General features: G+C 47.0%; 1 protein-coding gene across 1 annotated transcript in view; it reads right to left on the bottom strand.

Annotated features, from left to right (window-relative positions):
• Positions 1-16,052, bottom strand: part of KAT6B (lysine acetyltransferase 6B) — a 197,804-nt gene that overhangs the window by 43,998 nt on the left and 137,754 nt on the right. Inside the window, exon 12 of the mRNA XM_060236705.1 lies at positions 11,876-11,969. Within this exon, the coding sequence (XP_060092688.1) occupies positions 11,876-11,969 (94 nt within the window). The remainder of the gene's footprint in view (positions 1-11,875; positions 11,970-16,052) is intronic.

Below are 16,052 nucleotides of genomic sequence, written 5' to 3'. Positions count from 1 at the left end.
GCGACTCAAATAAAATAATAAGGCAGGCTTAACATCTAAAGCATGCAACCTACGTTCCTCATCCGAGGAAGGTGTAGGATAAAACGTGGGCAACCAAACTTCTAAGTTAAGGTGGAACTGAGAAACCACCTCGGGGAGAGAGGAAATATCAGGAGCTAAGGACACTCCAGACTCCTGAAAAGCTAAATATGGGTAGTCACAACGCATAGCCGTGAGCTTTCCTGCATGGCGTGCTGATGTAATGGTTACCAAAAAGGCAGTCTTCCAAGATAGGAGCTGTAATGAGCATGTGGCCATCGGCTCAAAGGGACGCCGAGTCAGCCTGTCCAACTCTAGAGTCAAATCCCACAACTGTGGGGGTGATCTCGAAGGAGGATGAAGCCTAAGCAAACCCTTCAAAAATCTCTTAGAATGAAGGTGTGCAAAAACTGAATGCATCTCCACTGGTTCATGGAATGCAGATATTGCCGCCAGATAAATAATGGAAGAAAAAACAAGGTCAGCATCCACCAGAGACAACAAAAACTCAAAAATAACTTCTGGGGCGAAACTGTAGGATCAACTAAAAACTGAAGAAACTTCTGCCACTTCCTATCATAAGAAGCGCGGGTAGACAGCTTCCTGCTATTTAGGAAAAAGGGGTTGGACTCTGCTGAAGAACTCATAGGGTCGATGAACCACGCTGTCAGTTTCAGGTGGGGCATGTTGTGATGGAGTACTTGACTGTCCTGAGCTGACAGAAGATCCGGTTCCGTCAGAAACTGGTAGAAGACGCCCCCCTCCCCCACCAGTGGAGCAAGATCGGGAACCAGTTCTCCCAAGGCCACCACGGAGTCACCAGGATGCAGCATGGTCTCTCTCTTGCGATCTTGTTGACCACCCTTATCAATAGTGGCAGAGGTGAGAATAGATATAGGAACCGACCTTCCCACGGGGACAGCAGACCGTCTCCCAACAACTCTGGATCCGAGCCCCCTCTGGAGCAGAACAGAGGACACTTCCGGTTCTTGGCTGTGGCAAAGACGTCCACCTGAGGATACCCCCAAAGCTGAATCATGGGTTGAAGGAAGTGCCACTGTATCTCCCACTTGTGCAGGGAAGCCGCACCCCTGGGAGATGCGCAGCCTTCACAAAGATGTCGTGGTCCAGGCACTCCGACCACAGTTCCAGTGCCAGCGCACAGAGCCGTCGAGAAACTGTCCCTCCCTGTCTGTTGATGTAACACAGGGCAGTGGTATTGTCCGTAGGCAGAGCAACAACCTTTCCCGCCACCATGGGGCGGAAGGATCGAAGAGCAAAATGAACTGCCAGCAGTTCCAGGTAATTTATATGGCAATGAGTCAATTTCAAAGGCCAAGGGCCCCCCACACACAGAGCGTCCATGTGGGCCCCCCAACCCCATAAAGACGCATCTGTTGTGATCGTCACTGTTGGTACAGGCAGGTGGAAGGGAGCTCCCTGACAAATGTTGTCCTTTGATTTCCACCACTGCAGTGTATGAAGTGTCACAGGTGGAATTACAAACCTTTTTCGAAGTGAGTCCCTTAACGGTCGAAACTGACGAAGAAGCCAAAGTTGTAGGCCTCTCATCCTGGAGGTCTTTATGCTCTTATCCATTTCCTGAAGAGCATTGTTGGTGGTCGAGCTGAAGAGGCCTTCGCCCTCGAAGGGCAGATCTTCAACGAAGGCCCTGGTGTCTTGCTGGAGGGCCGTTGACCTGAGCCAGGACTGGCGGCGGAGGCAGACAGCAGAAGTGATGGTTCTTGCTGAGACGTCCACCATATGCTTTGCTGCAGCCAGTTGTTGTTTGGCTAAAGCAAAGCCTTCCTTCTGCAGCTTCTTTGCAGCAGACCTCTTCTCCTCACTCAGGGAAGACAAGAGGGGGGTAAGTTGTTCCCACACTAAGTATTGGTATTTAGCCATGAACGCAGCATAATTAGATACCTTTACTCCCAGGGCCCCAGCAGAGTAAAACTTCCTCCCAACATTGTCCAGCTTCTTTCCCTCCTTGTCTGGTGGAGAGGAGTACGTCTTGCGGGCCTTTGACGAGGAGGATACGACCACGGAATTGGGCTTTGGATGCGTGAAGAGAAATTCCTCACCGGCCTCTTGGACGCAGTACATGTGGTCCAACCTTCTTGATGACACAGGTGTAGAAGCAGGCTTCGCCCAGGGCTCCTTCACCGCCTGTAGGATGACCTTCATAACAGGCAGGGCAACCGCTGTAGACGTATCCCGCTGCATGATGTCGAATACGGTGTCGTCTACAATGGGTTGCGGTTGTGTCACCGGGAGAGAGAGGGAGAGTGTCATCCTCTTCACCAGGTCCCCATACGACTTTAGATCCTCTGATGGTGAAATGGGAAGATCTTCAGCGGTATGAGAAACTGGGGAAGGTTCCATAGCCCTGTCCGGATCGTCCGTACCGACCTCCGAGTCTGACTATGAAGACTCTCCCCTCAAAGAATGTTTCGAGAGCACTGGTGTTGACTCTATGACGGGTGACCAGATCGACACTGACGACCTAGGCTGGACTTCACCACCATGCCGTGTCTTTCGGGCGGGATGGACATCGATGCCGAGGGGCACTGCCTAGAGTGCTGGGAAAGCCTCGACATATGGGATGCCTCAGATTGCTGGTCCCAGTCTGCAAACTCCCGAGGGGGGTACCAATGGTACGGCGGGTATGAATAGGTGTAGGGAGGCCACTAGCGCTGCTTCCACGGTGGAAGCGGTGGGAAGCGGCAAGCTACAGTGGTCGGTTCCAGCTCTCTCCGACCTCTTGCCTGATCCAGCGGTGCCAACGGCTCCATCGGTGCTGACACCTCCACCTCTGAGACAGAGTCGCTCTCTCTGCGACGCCTCAAACCCGAAGAATGGGAGCGCTGAGTGAGGTCGATCTCTTGCTCCGATGCCGATAGACGCAACTGCTGCGAAGCACTGCCTCTCAACACCGAAGGGCTACAATGCGGGGACGCCAAGATCTTCCTCGGTGGAGCGGTCGACATCGATGTCAAAGCGTCATGAGAAGGGGAAGGAGTGCGGGATGATCTCTTCTTCCACTTCTCCTTAGATTTCACCTTCTTCGGTGCGGATGATCGGGTCCCCGAGTCATCCCAACGCTTCTTAGCTGGGGTGTCCACTGACCCTTCAGAAGGTCGCTTTGTGGTATGCCCACGCTCGACTGGCATCTGGGTCCTGATCGGCGATCTATCAGCCGATGTGAGTGTCGGGGCCGCGGCCTCTCCCATCGATACCGACGGGCCCGATGCCATCTTTTGAGGACGAAGTGCCGACTCTACCAATGCAGCCGAAAGCCTCGCCACTCGATTCTTGCGAGTTTGCTTCGAAAAACTCAGGCAGTGCAAGAATTCACACGATGTCCCTCACCCAAACAAAGAAGACAGAGGGAATGGCCTTCGGGGAGGGGGGGCAATCTTCTTCCCACAGGAGCGGCACCTCTTAAAAAACCCCCAATGTCTTTCCATAGACGCCAAGGAAAAAAACCACCCAGGAAATTCTCTGAGGGGAAAAACGGGGGAAAACTGGGCCCCGAAGGGCAAGTCCAACAATTTTTTTTAATTACACTAACTATCTAACAACTAACTAACTAACCACACTAAGAAAATAACAAACGGGCTATATACAACAAGAAAAAGCAATCGTAAGATTACTTTACCGACTAGGGACATGAAAGGAGATCCTCTCAGCGCAGCGGTCAGAAAGGAACTGGCGGGATCCTCGCGCTGGTGCCGGCCAGCATGCACACTGGGACACCTGCGCATGCCTGTTGGTGCCAAGCGTGAAAAAATCCCGGGCTTTTTAGGTACCGATTCGGGGATCGGCGCAGGCGCTCTATCCCACGAGTGTGAAGCACAGAGACCACGAAGAAGATCAGCCAGCACTTATTCAGATCAAGCTTCAGACTGATCCAAACGTACAGAGCAGAACCAGTGAACGATTTGAGACAATGCACTATGCATAGTATCAAATGGCAAACCCAGACCAGAATAAGAATGTAAGAACATAAGAGAAGCCATGTTGGATCAGGCCAATGGCCCATCCAGTCCAACACTCTGTCACATAGTGGCCAAAAAAAACCCAAGTGCCATCAGGAGGTTCACAAGTGGGGCTAGAAGCCCTTCCACTCCCCCCCCCCACCCTCAAGCATCAAGAATACAGAGCATCACTGCCCCAAACAGTTCCAATAATATGCTGTGGCTAATAGCCACTGAGGAACCTCTGCTCCATATTTTTATCCAATCCCCTCTTGAAGCTGGCTATGCTTGTAGCCGCCACCACCTCCTGTGGCAGTGAATTCCACATGTTAATCACCCTTTGGGTGAAGAAGGACTTCCTTTTATCCGTTTTAACCTGACTGTATAGACTACAGTAGAATATCTTGCATATTTATCTCACCTTTCCTTGCAGTTCAGTTCACACTTTAGTCGCACAATAATTCTGGGGGGCAGGTCAACCACAGACCATACATGATGTGAGAGCATACAGGGCAACACACATTAAGGGCGAATATGAGCGCACACTGGCCCTGTGCATGAGTGAGCATGCTGGCCCCAGCCTCTTCTGTGTGCCTTCAACTAAAAGGGCCAGTGAATTTGATTACTGCATTGTATTGTATCTGCCCTTAACACAAAAGCCCAGGCATATACCAGTTGTCAGTTCTGCTCAGATCTAGTGTATATACAGGACAACAGTCACCCACAGAAATTTATCAGCTATCCTTCTGTTGTTACATTTCTGAATTACACCCACCAGGAAGTATATTGTACTGAAATCCGTAGGACTTTAAAGCGAATGAGTTATGCCCAGAGCTCTCAGAAGTTATTCATCACATGTTCAGCCTTCACAGTTTTACCCTCAGCTCTTTACAAATGGGAAATTACTTGCCATTGAAATATTGATGCTCTAGGCTTTTTTAAAAAAATAGTAACCTTACTTTACCGGGGCTGAAACAAAATCTGCAACATCCCTTATTTTTTTTCCTTTCTAATAGCATGCATGCATTAAAGGACACAGAGAAATCTTCAAATGCCAGTTTTCTTTGCATTATCACAGCTCAATGCAGAACTTATTCTTTTAAAGTTGGTCATTTAAATCTCAGCTTGAGAGAACACTTGCCTACTGAATTACTCAGAAAATGCAACTATCCTCTTTGGTCGGAAGGTTCTTATTTTTCAAGAGTACCCGTGTTTTTGCCCAAAGTCAGCCAATCACGTGATTATGCCTACACAAAGAGGACACGGCTACCATCTGTTTGGAGAACTAGCAATCTATCATTCTCTCTTGGGATGCAAGAACAAGTCAACAGAAGTGGCATGAATAACCAAGGAAAACTTCAACATATTTCAGGTAAGTTTTGGGCTCATGTTTCCTTTCCTTTCCTTTCCTTTGTTCTTTTCTTTTTCTTTGTCTGTAACTCAATGCCTCAAGTAGTACAACAATCTGAAATTTCATTTATAATTTCTCAAAAGACAAAAGGAACACATTTTTTGCAACATCCAATGTTATATTAGGATTCTGATCTAAAAGTAGGAATAGAACCATCCTGCTAGGATTAAAATCACTGAAATTCACCAGCTGCAGTTGAATAAAATGGTGTCTTAGATTAGAAGACAGAGGGCATTCCAATACGAGAGATTAAATCTATTGTACCAAGGGAGCAAAAGTAAGAAAGATGCAAAAAGCAGCCTCTCATAACCACCGCTGAATGGGCATTCATTCTAGCAAGAATAAAAGCCATGAGTAGTCAAGGTGAGATCAGATGACGGCTGTAGGAGGGAAGAGAATTAGGAGAAAATATTTTTTAAAAACTTGTGAAGAATGAACTCATCAACCATGAAGGACCAGAACTACTAGAATCAATTTTGCCTAATCTGTGTTTTAATTGTGATTGCTGATTCAGTAGGCTTCAATTGCTTGATAGATTCAGTGGTTAAACCAAGAGCCGACAAATTCTTGCCCACAATCCTAAACCATGATAATTTATAAGAATCCTCCTTCAAGAAGGGCAGATAGCCATTAACACAGAAAAAGTAACTATGAGCGCAGATTAAACGAAAGTATCTATGCCCTAGCTTCCAATGACGGCTGACCAAATTCAGGGTGCAAAGCCACGCCAGCAACACAGCACAGTGCATTCAGTGACCTTCTAAGGAAATAAATAAGTGGAAAATGAATAGCACATAAAATAATAGGAATTACTTTTATATTAAAAACTGAATAGCCGCTGGTGTCAAGCAATGTGAATCTTTCTTTCAATAATCTAATGCTAATGAAATAATGCAATTGAATGTATCTGTAAAGCTTCATGAATGCTACTAACCAAAGCCAAGATGGGCACATCAAAGTAGGGAATATTTAGGGGGTAGTTTGCGCCTCTCTCTTTTACTAACAAATGCAGGAATTTGCTCTTTGAAGATAAAGCGCCTCCAGGGACAGGTTCCCAGGCCTGACCCCAAGGAAGGAAACCACAAAGAGATAAGGGATTGCCGTGTGAATCTTCACACGTGAATATAGCATTGTTTAGAGAATGTACCTTTGTTTAGAAAACGCTTTGATGTGCCACCTTTAAGTATGCCTTTTACTGTTACTATGTATCAGTTCCAATCCTCAGCTCAACCCTGGACTATCAAATAAATCATACTTTGCTTCAAATCAAAGACTGATTACTTTGAGATCCAATTGCTTGACATCTGGTACATATTGTCAAGTTCCGAAATCTCCTTCAATAATTATAATTCTCCATGTGTTTGGATAAGTATTTATTGAAAGGTAGAATAAGATACCTTGACACTGATACACAGCTAGTGTTGAAACTGGCACACAGCAATACAGGTTCAGGTTATATACTCTTGCAGGGGTCATTAGAAGCCGGCTTTAATTTAGGGGGTGAAGACAGTTCAAACTTAGTGGCTACAAATCTCTCTCTCTCTCACACACACACACACACACACACACACACACAACCAAGCATTCTACAAAACATCCAGGACGGGAGCAGGGACCTTGGTACCAAGTAGGTTCCCGGCTTCTATGAGGCATGCACTTAACTTTAGTTTCCTCGGCAGACGAAGCATTCTACCCATACATACATTCCTCAGGCTACATCAAACAGAAACAGATAATAGCAAGAACTTGACACACATCTCCTTCCCCTTGTTCGAAAGAAACTCAAAGTATCTCCAATACAGGGTATGATTTTGTTTCTCACAGCGTTTTAATGCAGAGCCCAGTTTGGATTAGACAAGATTCTGAGATAAGAAAATTCTTTAACTTGTTCCAATTCACTCACACACAAAGCCAACAATATGTTTTATGATTCCTTTTTAAAGCAAAAAACACTACCTTGGACTTCTGGCAGTTTACTGTCAAATTTTTCCAACTGTAGTCGGGGGGGGGGGGGGGAAGCTTTAAGGATCTCTGCTAACCAGGACGAGTGCAGCGCAGCTGGAGTGAATCGTCTGCATACAGCAGAATAGGAATGCTACGGTGTGCTTGACAAAGAGGATGACAGGATTGATCAAAATGGCTTGAAAGAGCCTTTAAGTATAAATTAAACCAAAATGGAGCCAGCAGGCAACCTTCTCTGACACTCGGTTCAAGGTTGAGAAAGTCAGACAGCTCACCCCGCCCCCTTCCACAACGACCCTAAGCCAACGATATACGAACCATAGCAGTCTTTTATCAATTGAGGTAACTGGCCACTTCTCCCACAATCTAGTCCAGGGAACAAAATAATGCTTTCAGATGTCTCTTATCTAAGCACTTCATGCTTCAAGTGACAGCGTTCTTTTGTATGTACTGACGAGAACGGAAGCACACAGAGAGACAGTGAGAGAGCAGGTTAACAACTTTTGGCATCTATCCGGACCCGGAAAAGTTGTGCTTCGACTGTATTCTAACACTCCTATGTAGAAAACTGGATATTCCTCATTTGACTCTGCAAGTCCAAACGATTCTCCCCTCCTGTTCTTGACTTTCCATTCTCCTTCCCATATTTTCAGCAACAGCATCCACGTTTCTTCACAGGCCTTGCTGTGGACTAGTGTGTTGTCCTGCTCTATCGCAGCAAGCCTGCCCAAGCATAAACACCCCCTTGAAGGGAGGCTCCACCCCCTGAGGCAGCCATGGTGGGCTGGCACTCACCACCCCCCTCCCAAAATCCCAGAGGTGTCTTCAGGCCCAAAAAGGTAGCGGATCCCTGCCTTAATGGACAAGAGCTAATTTCACATCTTGGAAGAAAACAAACTCTCTTGTGAGAGGCAACACAGGCCTGGGACTGACATACCTACGGGACTGAATCTCCCCGTATGTGCCCCAGAGATCACTACGATACGGTACACAACATCTGCTGACCGTCCCTGCCCCGAAGGACATCTGTCTTGCCTCAGCTAGGGCCAGGGCCTTTTCAGCCTTGGCCCCAGCCTGGTGGAGTCAGCTCCCCTTGGAGATCTGGGCCCTCACTGAACTGCTACCTTTTTGTAGGGCCTGTAAAATGGAGCTATTCCGCCAGGCCTTTAGTTGAGGCAGCAGGCGTCCTACTCTATTGGGCGTTCCTTCCATCAACCAGCCCTATGCTGCAGTTCCATCTCTGCTGTAATATTAAACTACCTCTTTACTGTGCCAGATTCTTAATCTATATAACAGGTGCCCGACTGAGCCACCACCTGTAACTGTTTATGATCAAATTGTATTGTTTTATTGAAAAGATATGTTCTAATTGTTATTTATACTGTTTTTAATAATCATGTGTTCTGCCCTGAGCCCTTTCTGGGATAGGGTGGAATATAAATAGTATAAATAAATAAATAAATCTTGTATTTTTACAATGCTAAAATTGCAAACACAAAATGAAGAGAACAAGTTTCACCAGAATGGGAAAGAGCATCCCAAAGCTTGAAGCGGAATCTTCAAACAGGCAGCAGCAGACAAAAGTAGTCTACTCAATGCTGCTAAAGGCACTGCCTGAATTTTAACACAGCTGCTGAGTCAAACTTATACAAGCCCCACTGAAAAGAATTATGCTGGGTGGATATGTCACGCTGCAGGCAGGAAAAGAGGGAACGGGGAGGTAGAACGATGTGGAAGAGAGCAGGTGAGGAGGGAGGAAAACAATTCAAAGTGAAAGGGACAAAAAGGATAAAAGGTTTGCTCTGACAATGAAACTCACAGAGGCTCTTTTCTGAGCACAGTATGCAAAGAAACTACAACCAATTCCGTGACAAATTACAGTAAAATCCCAGCTGTGACCCAAATATTTGTCACCTGGGGTCACGGTAATCAAGCCTTTGCTCCCCTAGTCACAGCTCCAAGAGCTTCAACAAGTATTAAATTGTAATGCCAAACAAAAGGCCCTGGTTACAGTAGACTTAACTCACCTTGGGGGGTAATAATTATGGCCATGTGAGCCAGCAGACAGTACAAAGGCAAGCTCCTTGCAAGCCTTCAGACAGCAATGCAGGTATGGCTGGAAGGACAGAACACGAGCCCTTCTCCCCATGCATCTTCCTTACCCAGGGAGTACCCAAGCACAGCCAGCTTTGAGAGGGGTTTGAATAAGCATATGGAGCAGAGGTCCCGCAGTGGCTCTTAGCCACAGCTTATCGTTGGAACTCTCTGTCTGGGGCAGGGATGCTCTGGATTCTTGGAGCTTGAGGAAGCTCAGTGGGAGGGCTTCTAGTGTCCTGGCCACACTGATGGACCTCCTCATGGCACCTGGTTTCTTTGGCCACTGTGTGACACAGAGTGTTGGACTGGATGGACCACTGGCCTGATCCAATATGGCTTCTCTTATGAGTGAGGAGGCCATACGGAAAGAGCTCTGGGGATGTGACAGTGAAGATAATATTGGATTTATATCCAGCCCTCCACTCCGAATCTCAGAGTGGCTCACAATCTCCTTTATCTTCCTCCCCCACATCAGACACCCTGTGAGGTGGGTGGGGCTGAGAGGACTCTCACAGCAGCTGCCCTTTCAAGGACAGAGTCTCAGAATGGCCTACAATCTCCTTTCCCTTCCTCCCCCACAACAGACACCCTGTGATGCGGGTGGGGCTGAGAGGACTCTCCCAGAAACAGCCCTTTCTAGGACAGAGTGTCAGAGTGGCCCACAATCTCCTTTCCCTTCCTCCCCCACCACAGATACCCTGTGAGGTGGGTGCGGCTGAGAGAACTCTCACAGAAGCTGCCCTTTCAAAGACAGAGTCTCAGAGTGGCCTACAGTCTCCTTTCCCTTCCTCCCCCACAACAGACACCCTGTGAGGTGGGTGGGGCTGAGAGGGCTCTCCCAGAAGCTGCCGCTTCAAGGACAACTCCTGCCAGAGCTATGGCTGACCCAAGGCCATTCCAGCAGCTGCAAGTGGAGGAGTGGGGAATCAAACCCGGTTCTCCCAGATAAGAGTCGGCACACTTAACCACTACACCAAACTGGCTCTCAGTGGGGCAGAGCCATGTTGCCCTGTCATGGGATGTGGGATGTGGTGGGAACCTTGGAAATGCTACAGGGACATGGCACCAGTTTCTCCAGGCCTCCCTCCTCTGGCATGTGAGGAAGGTGTGGCAGCAATGAGCAAGGGGGAACCTTGAGCTCATTAGACAGGACAAGTGGCAAGCGCCACTTCACAGGGTATGTTTAGTAGACCTTGGAGAGATAAATGTACACCTAGAAATACTAAGCGTGAATGCAACAAGAAGTGTGCATCATCACAAAGTACAGTTGTCAGAGGCTCATCATGATTGAATTCTGGCCATAGAAACCAAGCAAGACAAGAAACAGCCCTAGCCTCAAAACACTGTCTCGGGCTTTTGCATACTGGATGCAAATGCTTCCCTGACCAGCTGCACAATATGAAGTAGTCAGGATACTTTATAAAGAGCAAAGCGGATAGATCAAGTTTTATTTATCAAGTCTGGTGCTTGGTTCTTTTCAAAGCAATGGCCATTAAAATGCTACCATGCAGAATTAAAACATTACAGTAATCCTTGGGCCAAAATCACCATTTTACCCCTGTTTTTATACTCAGCCTTATTTACCCTTTTAGTCATCTTCCAAGCTCGTCCACCAGAACAAAAACTCAGCCACATGGATACATGTTCTCTATGATACTTTAAAAATCGACTAAAACACCACACCAGCGGGAACCTGGATTCAAAACCACCTCAAAGTGCTGTTCAGAAGTCAATGTGTTCGGAAATCAATTTTTTTTATGAAATTAAACCTTATTTTTAAGGGACACTGGGGTCATTTAAGAAACACTATTTAAAACGTTCAAAATAGGTCAGATGTACATCTCTGCATCACGAAGAAAGATATAAAGCAAGGAAACCAATTTATGTAGCATGTTACCAAAAGACCGGCTTTTACTCCAGAAGAAAAGTAATGAGATTCTTTGAAGTAAAAACAAAACCAGCAACACTAAAACATTAAGCTCTATCACAGCTATTGTTCAGCTAAAATGTACTCCATGTTAAAAGAGAATTTGGAAAGCAGAGAATGCCTCGGACTAACACCTTCCTTTGCTTTAATCACAAATAATTGCCCCTCTTTGTACTAACGAGGAGCACTGAATGAATGCAATTTAGACAATTCATTCAGTGTAATGGCTTTGAGAGCTAATATTACTGCAGAGAGCTCTACTCTCAATTTCCTGGAGCACAACAGAGAGGCGGCAGTTTCTGCACTCGAGGGAACTCCCCTACCACTATGCAAATAGAAACTGAAATCCCATTATCTATTAGCAAAGGCGGCAATCACCACCACCACAAAGCAGGTTAAATGAAGTTTTCTGTGCTGCTGTATCCCCACCACAACCCTCCACTCCCAGAACCGTGGATGTAAATAAAGCTCTTCACTTACTGAAGTCAATGAGGAGCCTTCCGAACCCTTGCCTCTGGTACTGGGGCATGATCATGATGCAGGAGACGTTGTACTTCTGCTGGCAGAGCTTTTCCTGAGGGAAGGAGAAATAGATCAGAATACGGCCGAAGTGGGCGATTCCATGCACCTGCTTTCTTCTGCCTCTGCCAGACATCCCAGAAAGGCACACGGGGAGTGGAAGCAGGTCAATACCAGGACGGCATAATCTGGCGGGAAGGACTGTCCACACTAGCAAATTGTAATGGTACCAATCAGTGTTCCCTCTAAGCGGAGTTAGCGTGAGCTCGCTCACAGATTTTTAGCCTCCAGCTCACACATTTTTGTCTTAGCTCAGGAAGGATGACCTCCAGAACACACTAAGTCATGCAGTAGCTCACAATTGTAATGTCACTAGCTCACAAAACAGAATTTTTGCTCACAAGACTCCAGTTTAGAGGGAACATTGCTACCAATTGAGGCGGTATCTCTGAAAGACAGTTTTGCTATTATCATAGAACCATAGAGTTGAAAGGGACCTTCAGGGTCATCTAGTCCAACCCCCTGCACAATGCAAAAAACTCACAAACACCTCCCCCTAAATTCACAGGATCAGCATTGTTGTCAGATGGCCATCCAGCCTCTGTTTAAAAACCTCCAAGGAAGGAGAGCCCACCACCTCCCAAGGAAGCCTGTTTCACTGAGGAATCGCTCTAACGGTCAGGAAGTTCTTCCTAATGTTGAGCCGGAAACTCTTTTGATTTAATTTCAACCCACTGGTTCTGGTCCTACCTTCTGGGGCCACAGAAAACAATTCCACACCATCCTCTATAGGACAGCCCTTCAAGTGCTTGAAGATGGTGATCATATCACCTCTTAGCCTGAGCCACCTCCTCTCCAGGCTAAACATCCCCAGCTCCTTCAGCCTTTTCTCATAGGACTTGGCCTCCAGACCCCTCACCATCTTCGTAACCCTCCTCTGGACCCGTTCCAGCTTGTCTATATGGAGCAGCACAAAGCACCAAATGAATCTGCAAGATGGAACACTGGACATGAAGAAGAATTTCAGATTTATAACCCGTCTATCTCTCTGATTCAGAGACTCAGAGCGGCCTACAATCTCCTATATCTTCTCCCCCCACAACAGACACCCTGTGAGGTGGGTGGGGCTGAGAGGACTCTCACAGCAGCTGCCCTTTCAAGGACAACCTCTGCCAGAGCTCTGGCTGACCCAAGGCCATTCCAGCAGGTGCAAGTGGAGGAGTGGGGAATCAAACCCGGTTCTCCCAGATAAGAGTCCGCACACTTCACCACTACACCAAATATGGGGGTGAAGGGATTTGGGTAGGGGGTGAGAAATCTTTCCATGCTTCACTGACTTCTCTGTTGGGAATATACCAAGGGAAACCATACCCACCTGCTCAGTCCAGGCGGCAGAGGCTGGATGGGAAACATCCACTGCATAAAATACACCTTTGTGCTTTTCACTGGCATTTCTCATCTGCCTCCGAGCAAATGCTCTAACTCACAGAGGTGTTCATTTGGAATTATGCTTGGAGCACATGTAGGTTTTTCACAGACAAGAGCATCACCCTCTGAATACAGAATGAACTCCAAGGTGCTCAGGCCATCTAAAGCTGGCAGTGGCACACATGTACGAGACAGAAAAACTATCACTTGCCTAAGCCGGCTGCTTAACACAAAGAGGACCTCTAGGCTAGCCCCCCACATCAGGCAGGGTCCAGTTTGTGCTCTGGGTGCTGAGAGCGGGAAAGGGGGGGAGCAAAAAAGGCTGAGAGCTGTCTTGACAGCCACATCTTCAAACTGAGGCCAGAGGAATAATTTCCGTGGCCTAGTCCCTTCCCTTGGGTTGCAATCAAGGGTTGCAATCCATATTCTGCCCCCACCCTGGCAAGCCCTTCTGAGTGGCTGGAAAAGCAGAGCAGCCCTTGCCCCACTTTACAGAAACGCTGAGTGCATCCAGTGCAGTGCTCCACACACCCACAATACAAGGCCAGCAGTGGACCCGGGTGTCATCACAGGCAGATTCCAAACTCCAAGTACCCACTGTGACCTTCCAATAGGGGCCCTATTTCAAGGTGTTGCAACTGGATGTCGTTACACCAAGACTCCTAGAGTTGTGTAGGGCTTCTGGCTGCTCCAGATCACCAGGAAACGAGCAGCTAAAGACACACACCTCCCTACTTGCTTTTGGAACCAGATAGCAGAAGCCAGGAAGGCCAGGGGAAGAAGGACTTGCCCAGACTTAAGAGGAAAGAGATGGCCAAAATCCATTAAGATGCAAAACTAGGCTATCCAGGCACTATTAACGCAAGTGATCCTGACTTGCAAAGAACATTCCAGATTCCAGCCACAGAAACCATGGCTAGCATTCGTGACAGCAAAGGATAAATATGACAGAAGATTTAAAGCCATTTTTGGGGCCAAAGAGAGCAAATCAGTCTCCTTTTCTTAAAAAATATATAAAAACAAGTTTATTTCAATAAACATATTAACATTCAGGATCATAGTCAAAATAATATCCAAAAATTATGATCCAACGATGTCAGGTAGTCACCAATAAACATCCAAATGAACCACAATTACAAACAGTGCAAAATCAAATTAAAAACAAATTAATGCCAGACCAATATATTATGTGCAGTTGAACGAAAATTCCCACAAGAAAAGTACGGTAATCCAGAAAAGGGGACCACTTAGCTAAAATAGCTGACCTTCGATGCGGAGAATGCCCCCTTCTAAATTATGTGCAATTTTGTCCAAAACAAAATACTCCCAGCATCTGCTTAACCTGGCCACCAATGAAGGAGTTGAATTCTGTCTCCAGTGTAATGCAACAGCATACTTAGCTGCATTGAGCAGCAAAGAAATCAACCCCTCCTTTAATCCAGAGTTTAAAATCATCCCAAACGCTTCTGAGCAAATGGCAAAGCTCATCTCCTTGACTAGAGTCTCAACACCAATGTTCCCTCTAAGCTGCAGAGTTTTGTGAGCAAAAATTCTCCTTTGTGAGCTACTGGCATTAAAGTTGTGAGCTACTGCATACATTAGTGTGCTCTGGGGCCATTTTTCCAGAGCGAAGACAAAAATGTGTGAGCCGGAGACTAAAAATCTGTGAGCTCACACTGATTCAGCTTAGAGGGAACACTGCTCAACGCATCTGCATGCAAAAATCCAGTCATCGAGTCTGAGTAATCCTACCAATGGATCTTCCTTGCCCCGCCCCCGCCCCCACTCTCCACATGGTCCTGGCAAGCAGGGTGCCTCAAGCAGCCACTCAGTCAGGTTTTTAGTGGAGGAGATACTTTGGAAGGGAGGCGATTAGTGGGCACACTCCAGAGGGCATCCCATCTGGATGATATTTTTTTGAACAAAGCCCTAAAGACAGCACTTACTCTCCACGGTTGGAGGGAGGCTCGTTTCCTTTATAAATTGATTCCGCCCAGCCTAGGATGATCTCATCACATCTTGTAAGCCAAGCAGGGTCAGCCCTGGTTAGTCCTTGGATGGGAGACCCCCACGGAAGAGGCAGGCAGTGGCAAACCACACTTCACACACAAATGCCCTTCTAGCTCTTAGTCTTGAGGACTGGCTCCTTGTGGCCAACGACTTCTCAAAAGTTTTACTATATTTATAGGGTTAGAGAAAAAAATGCTGAGGGATTTGTTTAAGAGTATGTGAAGGAGTGCATTTCTCTGGAGGTTTGAAATGAGCAAAACGTCACCCTGAGTTTTTAATTTTTTTTCTCTCTGGGCACAGAACAAGCAAGAAGATGGGAAGTCAGTTCAGTTCCTTTCCAGGCGTACATCAGTCCATCTCCATACGAATGCAAATAGATCTAGCAAGAGGCGGGTAATGGGTGGACCACACTCTCCCCCTTCTTCAAGCAGGGAACAGAGGTTTGGAGGACTTTAGACTAGAAAGTCTCCAGGAATAACCTCCAGGAAGGAAACTTCTGGAGACATCAGGAAAAGCCTCCTTGACTTGGCCTGACTGGGTCAAGTGAGAGGTGGAGGGAGATGATAAGAATTCCTTGCAGCAGGGAGGTCTCTTTTGTGCTGGGCCCATCAGAGGGGACAGAACTCTTAACAGAGATCTGGAACAGACAGCCATTAGCCATGCGGTGGCCTGGTCAGCAGGAAGAAAGAGTCAGGTAATT

This window comes from Heteronotia binoei, chromosome 4, assembly GCF_032191835.1.
Source record: "Heteronotia binoei isolate CCM8104 ecotype False Entrance Well chromosome 4, APGP_CSIRO_Hbin_v1, whole genome shotgun sequence".
Taxonomy (NCBI): Eukaryota; Metazoa; Chordata; class Lepidosauria; order Squamata; family Gekkonidae; genus Heteronotia; species Heteronotia binoei.
The sequence above is the reverse complement of the archived record's forward strand: the minus strand, read 5'-3'. Positions and strand labels throughout refer to the sequence as shown.